The sequence below is a fragment of the Solanum lycopersicum genome, chromosome 12 (genome assembly GCF_036512215.1).
Source record: "Solanum lycopersicum chromosome 12, SLM_r2.1".
Taxonomy (NCBI): Eukaryota; Viridiplantae; Streptophyta; class Magnoliopsida; order Solanales; family Solanaceae; genus Solanum; species Solanum lycopersicum.
In genome coordinates this window covers 21156904-21172290 of record NC_090811.1, presented here as the reverse complement: position 1 = coordinate 21172290, position 15387 = coordinate 21156904, and the positions used below count along the sequence as shown (strand labels likewise).

General features: G+C 34.4%; 1 protein-coding gene across 1 annotated transcript; it reads right to left on the bottom strand.

Moving 5' to 3' along the window:
* Positions 1-14009: 14009 nt before the first annotated feature.
* Positions 14010-15179, bottom strand: LOC138340255 (uncharacterized). The gene has a single exon (XM_069291969.1). The coding sequence runs from the start codon at positions 15138-15140 to the stop codon at positions 14010-14012; it is 1131 nt and encodes a 376-aa protein (XP_069148070.1). The 5' UTR covers positions 15141-15179.
* Positions 15180-15387: the final 208 nt, after the last annotated feature.

The window sequence follows — 15387 nt, the reverse complement described above, 5'->3', positions numbered from 1 at the left end:
TAATGTTAGTTCCTACCCTGTGAGAATAATAATGGTGCTTTGAACTATTATTCCTTTAGTATGGATTTACCCTAAGTGGGGGAGAGTGAGTTGAGTAAAATGGCATGCAATGTACTTAGTCCAGGAGAATCCTCAAGGGTCACTAAGTGGGAGAGGTAGTATTGGATGCTACTCTCACATTGCACTTAAAGAAATTTACGAAGTATCTTTGGAGTAAGTTAGTGTGGTATTGTCCCTCACATTGTCAAGCCATCTTCTTAAAGTTGCTTGAAAGGTGCTTTGTGGAAAATTTAAGCATGTGACACAGTGAAATTTTGAAGTCACTGTAAAGGAGTCAAATTTTTTGAGAAAATTGCATTTTTCATGAATTATAGTTACAATGTGTTATGAAATGAGTTGATTTGGTTCTTAGTTCATGTGATCATTATCTCTTGATGAATTGCTCAAAGAATGAAAATTTGAAGTTTTAAACATGCTGAATGATGTTACAGTGATGTTCACGGTAAGATTTCAAATTTGAGAAAATTGTATTTCCTTTAATTGAAGTTTCAATGTGTGAAAAGTTTTGTATATGAGCATTTTTAATGTTGGAGAAGGTACTTACTCCATAAAAGAAGCATAAGGGTTACTTTTGAAGTTTGTGAAGTTTTGCTAAAAGTTTTTATGTTGCTAAATGTTTGAAAATGTGAAAATGATGCTCCTTTCTAGTTGATGATGTGATTTTGAGTGTGTTGATCATTATTTTAATTTTTTATGTAATTCTAAGTGAGTCCTTGTTGTTATTAAAGTTTTTGTATCATTCGAGGACGAATGTTATTCTAAGTGGGGGAAAATGTAATGCCCCAAAAAACTAAGGTGAAATAGTGCCTCAAGAGTGTTTTGAGAGTTTATTTGAATTTAAAATGAGTTACTTTAGTGTTATTAGGAAGTTTGTGAAGTTTTTTTAAGTTTGGAGATCAAACGTCCGAAAAATTCTATGACGTTCGGAAGGTGTGCCTTAGATGGCGCTTGTGTGTCTTCATGTGTTTTAGTGAGTTTTACAAGTTTGTTTTTCTTTTAAAATGATGTGGAATGTTTCTAATACCTATTATACTTAGTTTAGGGGTTTAACGTCCGATAAAGACCCCACATATGACCTAAAAGGGCCCTAGATGAAGGGCCCAAGACTTGGACCAAACTGCCCAAGAAGTGACCAAAAGACAACCCTAAGGACGGTCCGTTGGTAAACCAACGGTCCGTCGACCTAGAGCGTTAATTGGACCTTGAAGTCAGGATGAACATGCTACATTTGTATCTAAGTATCAACTTACGATACCCCACCAATGGTACGTTCATGCACAGACAATCCGTTGTTTAGGTCTCATCTGTGAGGTCTGCCAAAACTGTTAAGTGGACTACCTTGGCTTGGGGTGTTTGGTAAATTTACCCTAAGTATTTTATGACCCTAGGACGTTAGTTTTAGGGTTTATTAGGTATATTAAACCTTTTTAAACCCTACTACCAAATTATAGACCTCTCTTCCTAGAATCCAAAACTTCTCTCTTATAATTCTCTCTCAAGTCACAATGGAAGCTAGAAGTCAAGAAATGCTAGGAGGGCTATTAGTGGTCGTTTCTCCATTAAAATTCATTGGTATTTATTCAATGTGAGGTATGGCATCCATACTTGAACTCTCTTCCATTCAAGGAGTCCATTCTAATTAATTTTTAAAATGAGGTTTCAACGCTAGTTTCTTTTATTTTCAAATCTAATATGGGTCTTGCATGAAAACGTTTCTAATGACTTAATAATGGTATTTTTAATTTTAGTTGATGATGTTAAGGTTAAACATCAGTGAAATCATTTTTACGATTTTCTTCAAATGTTGGCTTAAGAAATGGGTTAAATGAGCATGAATTTGTAGACTTTGAGCTTTGGCTTCATATTGTTGTTATTGTCATTTAGCTACTTCCCAAAGGGATTTATTATGGTGAAATATTGAGAAAAAAGTTATAGGTGATCAAAAATTTGAATAAAGGGTAAGTTGGTTATGTTTTTTAGTTTCAATTTCAAAATGCGAGTGCTATGGTCCACATTCTTGGTCGCGGTGTTTATTTGAAAGTATCAATGTAAAGTTACAAGTTTATCGTGAATGAGGCTATTAACGCTTGTTATGTGAAGAAAGATGACAAATATATGCTATTATAGTTAAATGTAATTTATGAACTGATTCAGTGAAGTAGACTAGGGTGTATTCTTGAATAAAGTTATTCTTGTTAATTGGTTTATGAAACTTGTTATGAGAAGAATGTTAAGGATTAAGTATGAAGGACTTAGATGATTAGATGAAGTATGTAGGTGTGTGATGTGATGAATGAAGGAATAAGCATATATTAAAGTTAAATGTATATGAAAGGAAGCTTACGTGCAAGGTGTACCCACATGTACACACACACTCACACTTGAATGAATGAATGAATATAAGATAAGTCCAAAAGGGTAGTTTTGGGGTGAACACACTTTGTGAATGAGATGAAGTGTTTAGTAGCAACAACACTACATCCCATGAGCTTTATAACATACGTTGGAGGATGAATACCCTTCGTGAGTTGAGATGTGGTGTTCACTATTTATCCATAACCTATAGTTTATAATGTTTAGAATCCGTGGGAGGTTATGTATAGCACCGAGAGGATATGAAGAAGAGGTGGTTAAACTTCGTGAGTTGGTATGTTGTATTCCAATGTACCTCTTGATATGAGTACTCCTCATTAGTAGAGAATCAGTTACTTAGTAGATATCTCCTTATCGCTTAACTATGCGCCCGCATAGGTTTGGCTACTGGTCAAGCCATGTAATAGCTAACAAAATGACCTCATTCTAGGAAGGTGGGGATCCCTCATCCGAGAGGGGTTAATATCGTGATTCCATGTCTAGCTCTCATGGTCTATGTTGGTTAAGCTAACTCCCACAAATGAAATGATTGTGATAAGTCTTGTAAAGAAGTGTTCTACTTAGGATAGGTAGTGGAATGGGACGCTATTTATCCAATGAACTAGGTAGGCAATCCGAAAGGGGAGTCTTGGTGATACTTATTTGAATTGAATGAATAAGTCTTCTAATTGAACGTTCTACTTAGGGTAGATGGTAGTATGGACGCTATATATCCATTGCACTATGTAGGACTTTCCGAAAGGGAAGACTTGGTGCCAAACCATTTAAAAAAATGTGCTACTTAGGGTAGGTTGTGCTATGGGATGCCATCTACTCATTGAACTAAGTAGATATTCCGAAAGGGGAGAATTTGGTCGTTTGTCGGGTGTTTTTTAATGTCTTGCCATTGATTGAGGGGCTTCTTTCTCCCGAGTTGACTAAAACAAAAGGAGTAGTCTTGAGGATTGCTTTGGTGTGTACTGAGGGAGGCATATGCATACTTCTTCATGTCTTACCTTAGTAAGTGTTACGATATTCCTGAGGTAGGGAAATTCTTATGGACAATGAGTTCACTTTCTCTTTCGCTTGGCCTTAGAAGTTCACTAATTTAGAATAGGATGAATTCATTGTAATCTTATAAATGTTTCACTGTGATATTCAACTTTATTTTATTGTAAAGTTTATGAAGTTTACCGTAAGGTATTCATTTGTGTTTAAAATTATGGAAATTCTTCTCTAAGTGTTAAATGGTGATTCTTATGATGTTGTGCTTTTATGTTCTTGAATGTTTTTCTAAATTTGAATGAAGTATTTTACTAAAATGCCCCTTTTCTTATTTTTTTGTGAATGCCATACTTAGTACATTAATTGTACTAATCCCATATTTTTCTATACTCTATAAGTATAGGTTGAAGTCTTTTCGGAACATTCGAAGGCGAAGCTTGGGAAATTCACTCACTCAACAATTGTTATGTCCTCGTACATTCAAGGACATAGTTTATTCTTTACTAATTTAATTATTAAGATATATTGTGTATTGGATTTCAATGTCAAGGGACATTTCCCTAATATATGATATTTTGTGTCTTAAGTTTGGCTTCTGACGATGAGATTTCCAAGGTATTTATGAAAGATTTCATTTTTATTAAATTATTCGTGAAATGTTTTAATTCCACACTACTTTTCATGTCTTATGTGATGAATTCTAGTTGAAGGGCTTGTACAAGACCCCAAAGGGTTACGCCTGGTCATAAAACGAGGGTTCCTCCTAACTTCTAGGGGTTTCTTTCGTGTGATGACACTCACACCCAATATATCCAACCTATTAACATCTCTCACTAGGTCATTGTTGGCTTCATCTATGTGAGACACATTACCCATTGTCATACGACTTAGAGCATCCTCAACCACATTGGCCTTGCCGTGGTGATAGAGGACACTCATATCGTAACCCTTCAACAATTCCAACCACCTTCTTTGTCAGAGATTCAACTCCTTTTGAGTTAACACATATTGGAGACTCTTGTGGTCGGTATACACATCAACATGGACAACATACAAGTAATTCCACCATATTTTCAAGGAAAATACCACGGTTGCTTATTCAAGATCATGAGTTGGATAGTTTCTCCCATGCACCTTAAGTTGACTATAAGCATTGACTATTACCTTCCCATGTTGCATAAGAACACACCCTAAACCCACTCGAGATGCATCAAAATACACAACAAAACCCTTCCTACACTCCAGTAAAGTAAACACCGGAGCGGTAGTAAGCCTATCTTTCAAAATTTTAAAAATTCTCTCATATGTCTCCGACCACTCAAATTCCTTACTCTTTTAGGTAAATGTATTCAAGGGAGATGCAATGGACGCAAAAACCATCAAAAAACCTCCGTTAATAAGCCGCTAGACCCAAGAAACTCCTTATTTTTTTTGGAGTCAATGGTGTAGGCCAATTTTTCACCACCTCGGTTTTCCTTGGATAAACCTCTACTTTCTCACTAGAGATGATATGACCAAGAAACACCACTGACCTCAACTACAACTCACATTTGCTATACTTGGAAAATGATTGGTTCTGCTTAAGCACTTATAATACCACACTCAAATGGTTCATGTAATCAACCTCATTTTTCAAATATGCCAAGATGTCATCGATGAAGACAATGACAAATGGATCTATTTAACTTCGAAACACTCTATTAGTTAGATCCGTAAACGCTGCCAGGGAATTTATGAGACCAAAGGACATTACTAAGAACTCATAGTGACCATATATAGTCCGAAATGTTGTCTTTGGTATATCCTCATCTCTCACCCTAAGTTGGTCATACCCCAATCTCAAGTTAATCTTAGAAAAGTAGATTTCCCCTTGGAGTTGAAAAACAAAGTCGTCAATCTAAGGGAGAGGATACTTGTTCTTAATTTTGAATTTATTTAGATTGTGGTAATCAATGAACATTCTGAGGAACCCGTCCCTCTTTTTGACAAAGAAAACTTGAGCACCCCATGGAGAAATACTTGGTCTAAGAAAGCCTTTGTCTAGAAAATCCTTGAATTGAGACTTTAAGTCTTTCATTTCGGCCGAAGCCATCCAATAAGGACGAATTGAAATGTGTTTTGTATCCGTTAACAAATCATTACCAAAATAAATTTCCTATTCAGGAATATACCAGGAAGATCATTAAGAGAGACATCCGGAAATTTTCACTACGGGGATTGACTCAATGGGAGGAATTTCAGAGTCTAAATCATTGAATCTTACTATATGGTATAAACACCCATTAGAAATCATTTTGAATTCTTTCAAACAAGATATGATAAGACCTCTAGGAATAGAATTATCCCCTCTTCAACTCTATAATGCGCTCATTTGGAAAGTTAGACTTCACCACCCTCGTTCTTTAATCTATAGAGGTAAACAAAGAATGCAACCAATCCATACAAAAAATGACATTAAAATCAAGAATATCTAGCTATACTAGCTCAACATAAGAAACTCTATTGGACAACATTATTGGACAATTTCTATACAACCTTTTTGCAACAACTGACTCACCCACCGAGGTAGGTACTGTAAAAGGTTCATGCAATATATCGGATAAAATGTTAAACTATTTAGGTACTATAGGGATAAAAATGGTAAAGTAGCACCGGGATCAACTAAGGCATATTAATAAATAGAAAAGACTTTCAACAAACTGGTCACCACGTCAAGAGAACTATCTGGCTCACCCCTAGAGCGGAGAGCATAGAAATGATTCTTCTTTAGAGCCTCATTTCAATAACATTCTTGAGATTGAACACTACCGTTGTCTCTACCCCTCACATTAGGGAAATACCTGACCTTATGACAACTTTTACCACAGCTAAAATAATAAATTGTCCTTTTAAGACAATCACCATAGTGCTTCTTGCCACACTTTCAACAAGTTGGTTTTTCAATTGGTGAACTAGTACCCTTTCCCTTTTTCGGCTTAGGGTTGGAAACCATATCATCCCTAGACTTATGAAACTAAGAAAAAACTTGATTAGACACCCTATTCTTGCACCTATGCTTGTCTTAAATCTCAATCCTTCTCTTTGAAGATCCTCCATCAAAAGATGTTTCCCTCTTGGCGTCATTACTCTTTCTGTGTGACCTTGCCTCTTGTACATGTTCATCATGAACCATAAGACGAGAAATGGTCGTGTTGTCATGTAGCAAAGCCAAATAACACTCCTCTTGTAAAACATCTGACACCCCCCCTCACAAAATTACTCATTTCATATCTATGATTGGAAACCAAAGAAAGAGCATATTTCGACAATTTTGAGAATTTCAAGGTGTATTCATGAACACTCATACCTACTTGGATAAGTTTGATGAACTCCGCCACTTTAACTTCCCTTTTTTCCATTGGAATGAACCGATCAAGAAAATGCTTCTTTAACACTTCTGAGGCCAACGGTCCACCCCTTAACAACCTATTGTCCCTACATTAGACATACAAAGCTTGAGCCACATCCTTGAGTTAGTAAGTGGGTAACTCGGCCTTCTCACTAGTAGAAAACCCTATAGCATAAAGGATCTTATAGATTTCATCAATAAAATCTTGTGGGTCTTCCTCAACCTTGGACCCATAGAAAGTAGGAGGATTTATCCTAGTGAAATCCCTTATACGGGAGGCCATAATAGAAACTTGTTGGTGTCAAGTGGTACAACCTCCTGATTAGCTTGGGTATTCATGTTTTGGGATTGAGTAGTGGAGTCTTGTTCTTGGGTAAAAATGGGTTGGGAAATTTGGAAGAGGCCGGTACTTATTTTCTCATCCATCAAAGGAGGAGTACTCACGGGGGCTTGGTCATCCTTCGCATCATCCTCAAGAGGAAGAACTTGATCACCAAGGGGAGGAATTCCCGCATTGGAAATCTCTTCTTTGAGTCTTCGTGCTGCAACCCTCCGAGTATTTATTTCCTATATTCACAATCAGAGGTTTACATGCAAAAGCACATAAATTCAACACTCCAAAGGTACGATATTGGACTTCCAAGAAAGTAATAGTTTCCTTAGAAACTCATAGATTCCTATTCATAAGTGTGACACACTTGACAATTATGAGTATGAACCCATATAGGTGTGGTTGAAAGAAAAATCAACTCAAAAATATTTAACCTCATGCTTTGTTACATAGTTTTCATATCCGGGAATATCCCCTAGACGTAACCGGTGTTGTAGTCCTCTTTGAGGAATAATACTAGCCTCTTAGCTTACATCATTACAGTAATAGGTCAAATTTAGCGGAACTTTATATATTTTCATTAATTCTACTCGGAGGTTCGCATAGATCTCTGCATACACATTGTGTATATATATATATATATATATATCAAGTATACATGTATCCTTCGTATAGGAAAATAGCTAAGTCATCTACTTTTATCATACCTAAGTATATAAAATATAACATAGTCGTAATAGTAATCTCATTTCATAACCACCTAATAAGAGTGTAAGAACTTGGGCATAGCCCATACATCAAAGTAAGAATGCCTCACATAGGCTATTCAATGTTTCATACAATATGGAAAAGAAATAAACAAAGATGTCTTAAACTCTAAACTGCTCTATTAGCTAGATAGTGGCATCGCCATCGAAAAGTGAGGACTTACCCTACTTGGATGATTAAGAGATCCAAGAATTCTTCAAGTAGTCTTCAAAAGCACTTCAAAGACCATAACCTAGGATGTTGTGAAAAGTAAGAAATGGGGTTATTACAACACTTGTACTAAGTATGAGATCAAATGCAAACATACATTGAAAACATGCTAAGAAAAGGGACATTTCATAAAGGAATTCACTTTGAAAACACATAAACATATTCAACAAGACCATACCAAATAACTCAGGCATATTTATTAAGTCATAAACATGTACGTCACAAGACCAACAACGTTTAGTCTAGTAAAGTCAACATATATAACATATATTTGATACATAACCAAATAACTCTATCATCATTTTATAATAGTAACAAGCATGAATAAGAGTACATGTCAACATAAATAAAGCAAGACAATTACCCATGAACCCCTATCAAGTCAACTAGTGCAATGATCAATCAAAGACCCATAACCTTAATCAATCAAGTAACCCAACAAGAATCATGATTAACATTCTACTTTACATATCATAACATCTAAGCGTACAGAACAGCATACTTTAACAATATAGACCAACATATATTCATAAGTTACATCCATCAACATGTAGTATCAACAATGTTCAAGTTTATAATATACATATCATGTACCATTATAAGCATATTCATACATAAGAACATCCTCCTAAGACTTCTCTCAAGGTTAACTAGTTCAATGTTTAGGTAGAGTCTTAAACCCCTATCTAGACTAAGATAAACCCCTTGGATCATCTTAGTTAGAGTTCAATCAATTAGTTCATTTTAACTTTTGGGAAAACCTTTCCCTTACCTACATAGACCACATGAGCTAATGTGGAATCCAATGTCATGGAACCATACTCTGAAGGAAGGCGGACTACTTGCCAAGGTAGTACCAAAACATGAATATAGCAACTATGTCGATCCAGTAGCTAGTATTCCTATGGGGGCAACATAGTTCAAGAACTAGGAGATATAGTTGGGACCCTATTTATGCTACATGCATTATAATCTCTGATCTCAATAGTACATTAGTGCTCCTACCTTCCCTATGTGGGAAAGGACACTCCTCACTCTAGTTCAGGCGGTGCTAAGTTATTGTTCATTTTTTAAATTTCTTCAATGTATTTATTAATCATAATTGCTTATTGTAGGTCATAGGATCTAATTCTTTTATTACATCATCATCATTACAACTCAATAAGAATCGCATGAGTATTTCCCTTTAATTACAATTCATATAGATGAGGTTAGCACATGAACATTCTCATATCATGATAAGGAACATTGGTAAATTATTTACAATCCTTATAACATTTAAATCTTAATCCAACACCTCACAAAATCATAGTTGATACATTTTAATTCAACCTGATACCATCATATCAATTCTAATACAAGGCATAGTCCAATAAAACATCATGACTTAATCACAATTAACCACAAATTGAAGTAAAGGATAGAGATAATAAGACTTACAAAGTCTCCTTCATAATTTTTCATCAAGGTCATAAAATAAACCCTTAGTTAAACCCAATTAGGGTATATCATCATCATAATTAAATTACCAAAATGATAAGAAAGCTAGAAGAATCACTGTATCAGATTCAATACTAGATCATATCTTAAGACAAGACACTTAAGTCAATTCACAACATACTTCATAACCTAGATCAACTTCTCAAGAACTTGCATAATAGGAATACACTTAAACCTACTTCATTCTTGATAAGTATAACAACATCATCTAGTATTAATTCAAGTTACTACCAAGTCAATTGAACCAATACAATATAATTCATATCAACATCATAACCTAGGGTTATAAGGTAAAGGTTACCTTCTACAAATTAGAGAACACCATCAAGATATATCGTAATTAAGTTAGAATACATGTTAATCTATAATAATATCAAAAAGAAATCATAAACAAATCAATTCATTACATAATTTTTGAGATTGGATGAAACACATGTGAAAACTCAATATTTGAAATCAATTTGATGGAATCCTTTAAGGAAAGAGGTCTGAAAGGATAATTAGATCCTATACCATACTAATTCATAAAGATTTATGGAGGAAATTGACCCTTTTCTTCCTTTAAACCCTCTTCTATGTTGGTGTTCAGTAGATTTCTTCACTAGATATAGAAAGAAGAGAGACGGAAGAGAGATTGGGTTTTTGAGTTATGACAGTTTTTTAGTCTTAATTAGGTTAGGACTTTATATACGATGTTAACTATGTTAATTAGACCTTTGATAGCACCTAATTAACTTCCTAACAAAGTAAACTAATTAAATAAAACAGGTCAAAACGTGGAGCAAACCAAAGTCCACATCGACAAAACCACGATTGGCGGACTATTGGTTAGTCGACGACCCTTGCCCCCTTCCACACTGATCATCCGTCGATGAGTTCAATGACCTTCCATGACAGGTCCTTCAAGGATTTGAAATTGGTTGATGGATGGAATCGATGCTCCGTCTATCCATTAAGATTTAGTTGATTGTCATTCGTGGGTGCACACTGCCCAAGTAGTGTTTCACTCTAATGTGCAAGGGTCCTTTGTTAGTTCTTGGGGAGTCCTACCAGGACGTTTCAACTATGAATCAATTTAAACTCATGTTATGCACCTTTTCACCGAACTTCATGAATTAGTGACTCTTAAAAGCTAGTAAAATAGTCTAAGGGACGCTTGTACCTCCTTCAACTAATTTCGGTACGTCATGGAAGTTCTTGGATTCTTTGGTTTATACACATCCTTAATGACTTTTATTCGTTGAAAAAGATCTTAAAACAATGTCTAAACCTTATGACACTTATGTTAGGCTCTAGAACACTACTTGGATTTTTGAAATGGTACATGAGCATAATATCCAAACACTTCAAATACATACAAAGAGATAGTGTGATAGATTTCAAAGGGAATTAGAGAAATCACTTTGCATTGATTGAGTTCTCGTATAATAATATATAAGATTCGAGTATTTATATGGCTCCGTCTGAATCACTTTATGGTAGGAGATGTAGGTCTCTGGTTGGATTGTTTAAGGTTGGTGAGTCTTCACTCCTCGGTCCCAAAATAGTTTATAATGCTTTAGATAAAGTTCGTGTGATAAGGGATAGGTTGAAAACATCCTATTGTTATAAATAATCCTATATCCACAATAGAAAGAGAGATCTTGAATTCGAAGCAGGTGATGTGGTGTATTTAAAGATCTCATCTATGAAAGGTGTTATGAGATTCGGAAAAAAGGGAAATTTAAGTCACTGGTATGTGGTTCCTCATTATGTTTTTTAAATAGTGGTAAAGGTTGCATATGAATTAATACTACCTAGTGAACTAGCTTTGGTTCATCTGAATTCCATGCTTCTATGCTTAAGAAGTGTATTGGTGATCTCGTTTCCATATTTTCTATTAAAGGGTTAGATGTGGATGATAGTCTTTCCTATGAAGAGGTTCCAGTGGAGTTCATTGATCGACAAGTTAAGAAGTTGAGGAACAGTGAGGTGGCCTCCGTAAAGGTATTATGGAGAAACCAATTAGTTGAATGGGCAACATGGGAGGCCGAGGTAGAGATGACGATCAATTATTCACATCTTTTTCCTAACTAAGGTTATTTTTTCGTATTAATACTGAAAATAATGAGTAAATATGAATTTTACTTGTTTTGAAAAAATATGCAAATTATGGTAAAATGTTTAAGCTAAAGAAAATGAGTTTAGATGGAAAAAAATGCTCTTTTGCTTGATTTGCACCTAATTGTGTAATCGGTATACTGTTCCCTTCTTGAAATAGTAATGAGCATGTTGATGTTTATAAATATGCCGTATCCATGTATATACAAACTTCACATACCTTATATAATAGCAATATGCCCATCATGGCACCTTGGTTAATTTACTCCTAGGAGATGCCTCCAATTTCTCTTCTTCTTCTATAGTGTTTATAAGAGAGTGTTGGAAAGGAGAAGTTTTTATTTGGAGTCTAGAGTCTAAATGTCTCTTTTATTATTTAAATATTCTATAACCACCTAAACTTAATGTCCATGCATTTATTTTGACGTTAGATTAATTTACCAAAATACCCTACCCTTGCCGAATACCTTCAAAAATTATAGGCTCAAATGACGCCGGCAAACAATGGACCATCCATAAAATGATGACACCTTCCTGATGATCCTTTGTTCAAGATATAGAGTCACATATTTTGGGGCTTAGCTACCATGACTAAGTGTGGAGCGATGCACCCCATCGATAGGGAGTACATTAGACTACTGTCAGTCGTTGGGTAGTCGTGGTTAGTGACTGTTTTTAAAATTTTCAACCCAAAGTTTGCGTCCTCTTCAAGGACCCTCAGGGTGGTACTTGGGAAGTCACGTGTCAAGACCGGGGATCATCCCCTAGACGTGACCGGCGTCATAGTCCTTGGAGAGGACCTAGACAAGCTCCTTAGCATTCATCATAACATACCATAGATTAATATGCGGAAAATTGAAACTTTTTACATATTGAGGTATACATAGACCTCTCACATACTACATATGGAGTTCACTTAGACTCCTCACATATGAATCCTACATAGGCTTCTCATTTAGTTAACATAACCAACATATTAGCATTTAGTCTAGGAACACGATCTCTAATTAAACCTTCTAAAACAAAGTACAATATTTGGTCATAACCCTCATAAAAATTCATATTTGACACATAGGGATTACAATAAATGTTTTGAAGAATAGGAAAGAAATGAATGTCTTTAAGGTTATAGCAATAGCACTAGGGTAGAACATGTTGCACCATCCTTGAACTAGAGGACCTATTAAAACTTGGGATAAAGTCCAAATCTTCTTGAAAGAGACCTTGATACCTCAATCGCCCGAACCTACATTGTTTGGGAAAAGGGAAATAATATGGGTTAGTACAACCACATTTATTAAGTATTGAAACATGTTAACATAAAATCATTAAAATCATTATTAAACGTACATTTCGTTCAAAAATATGCGAAGTTACTTTTAAAAGCCCTTTTACACAATTAATGACATATACAATCCCATTGACATAACATCACTCAAGACAAGTCCATATTCAACACAAGACCAATATTATGATTAAGTCAAGTCAACTTTGATATTATAAACACAAGGTCATATCAATATGAATAGCATTATATCAATATAATATAAGCATAACTAATTCAACATAGTATCCTAACAACAATTCATGTGCAAGAGTTCATGACATCACATCTGATAAGATCCGTACTCACAACCCCTTCCCCAGCCTAAAAGTGTTATGCGTATGTTAATTTCCATACCCCACATAATCAAGTAACTCTTGACGTACTAGGTCTATTCATATCTCCTGTGTTTATCTCTAATTTTTTCGATTTATTTATCTGTTCTAGAATTTCTGTATATGTTTCACTTATATCACTTATTTCTGATTGTTGGTCATTTTCATTTCCATCTATTTCGTTTACTTCAATATCTTCATTTAGATCTTCATTTAGTTTTTGTTATATTTGTTTTATTTCATTTGTTAATTCTAGCATGATTAAAAAAGAACAAGAATTACAACATAGAAAAAGAAGATTAGAAGAAAACATATTAGCAGGAGTATGTAATAAATCAATACTAGCACAAAGAAAAGATATATTAATGTTAGAATTAGAATTAGATTGTCATGAATATGAATTACAACATAATATAATACATAGATCATAATGAACAAAGAAGAATTTGCACTAGACGAAAAAACATATGAAAACCAAGACGGAATGATAATAAAAATAGTATTTTCAAATTTAGGAAGAAGATACAAGAAAATAGGAAATAACTTGTATTTAATGCTAGAAAAAGAAACAACAAAATTAGAAGATAGTTTAACGATTTGAACGTCTGGTATGACATTATCTTCTCCTTGACATTTTCAACATATATGGTCGGGGTATTTTTGTCCAATAATTTTGCAATATCTGGTCAATAATTCTTCCGAAATAAACCCTTTCCTTAATGCTCTTGTTGTTGGTTTTTGCTCTGGCTTGAGTAGACTAAGTATCCATTGGCGTATCTCTTCCATATCTTGTTCTCTGATTTTTTTAGAATTTGAATATATCATAACTTGCTCTCGTACATAATAACTCCATACTGAATTTCCGTTTAAATAATTGTTAGTTAGTTCATTTAGGATAGTTGCTATTCCTATAACTCTTTTGTTGGCGTAGAATTCTGGTATCTCAGTCTTTTGTATTTCTTGTTGTATTCCGATATCTTCTGGAATTATCATATCTCTGGTCAAACCAATTTTTATAACTTGTATAATTGGTTTTATCTCATCAAATAATATCTCTGCTGGTGCTGAATAAAACTTTATATAAAACAATGTTCCTTTAGTAATTCTTTTATAGTTCATAAAGGCTTTGTATAGCTCTGGTATGGTAGATATTTCATCTCCTGTTTGGGTATAAACTGTATTAAGTAATCCATAACTATAACATGTTTTTACTAGATTTGCATTGGTGCCCGGTTGTGCTATTAACTTATTATATCCTTGTAGCTTTTGGGTTATAAAATCAGTATTAGGGTCTTTGGTAGTTGGAGATCTAGGTGTTGAGTTTAAATAATTTTGGATTTTATAAAGGTTTTCAATATATGAGCGGGTTATGTGGTTGTAGGCTTTTTTATCTTGGTTTAAACTTTCTGAGTAAGTATGTATTTGTGGTGGTATAAATAATGAGTCTTTTTGGTTCTTTGGAATAAATGGTTTATCGAAGATTTTGTTCATATTTAAATTTGTATATCTTATTCCACTAGCTCCTTTTGTTGTAGATGTGCTTGCTGTAGCTGCATTTAAACAAACATTGTCATGGGTTTTATGGAGTTTCCCAACGTCTCCTTCTAGTTCTGGCTTTTTACCGTCTGCCGGATGACGTAGCTCCGCATTTTTAGAGTCATGCTGCTGACTTGTAGATTCTTCCTTTTCTTCTAGCTTTTGAATTCTCAATCCCATACTGTCCACTTTTGTACAAAGTGTAGTTAGGGTTTTGAGTATGTTTTCCATAACATTATCTTGTCCTGGCTGTATAACTCTGTCTTGATAAATAGTCTGTAATCATATTTTTGTCAGTTTTTATTACCTCAATTGTAAATGTAAAATTTAGTATGTTTAATACTAGTCTCCTTATTTCTTTTGTTGTAACTGAATCATCTAATTTTTTCGTTATCCACCATTTTACTTGTGTGTTATCTGTTCTTACAATAAATTTATTGTAAACAATATATGGTTCAAATGCTAATAAACATTTATA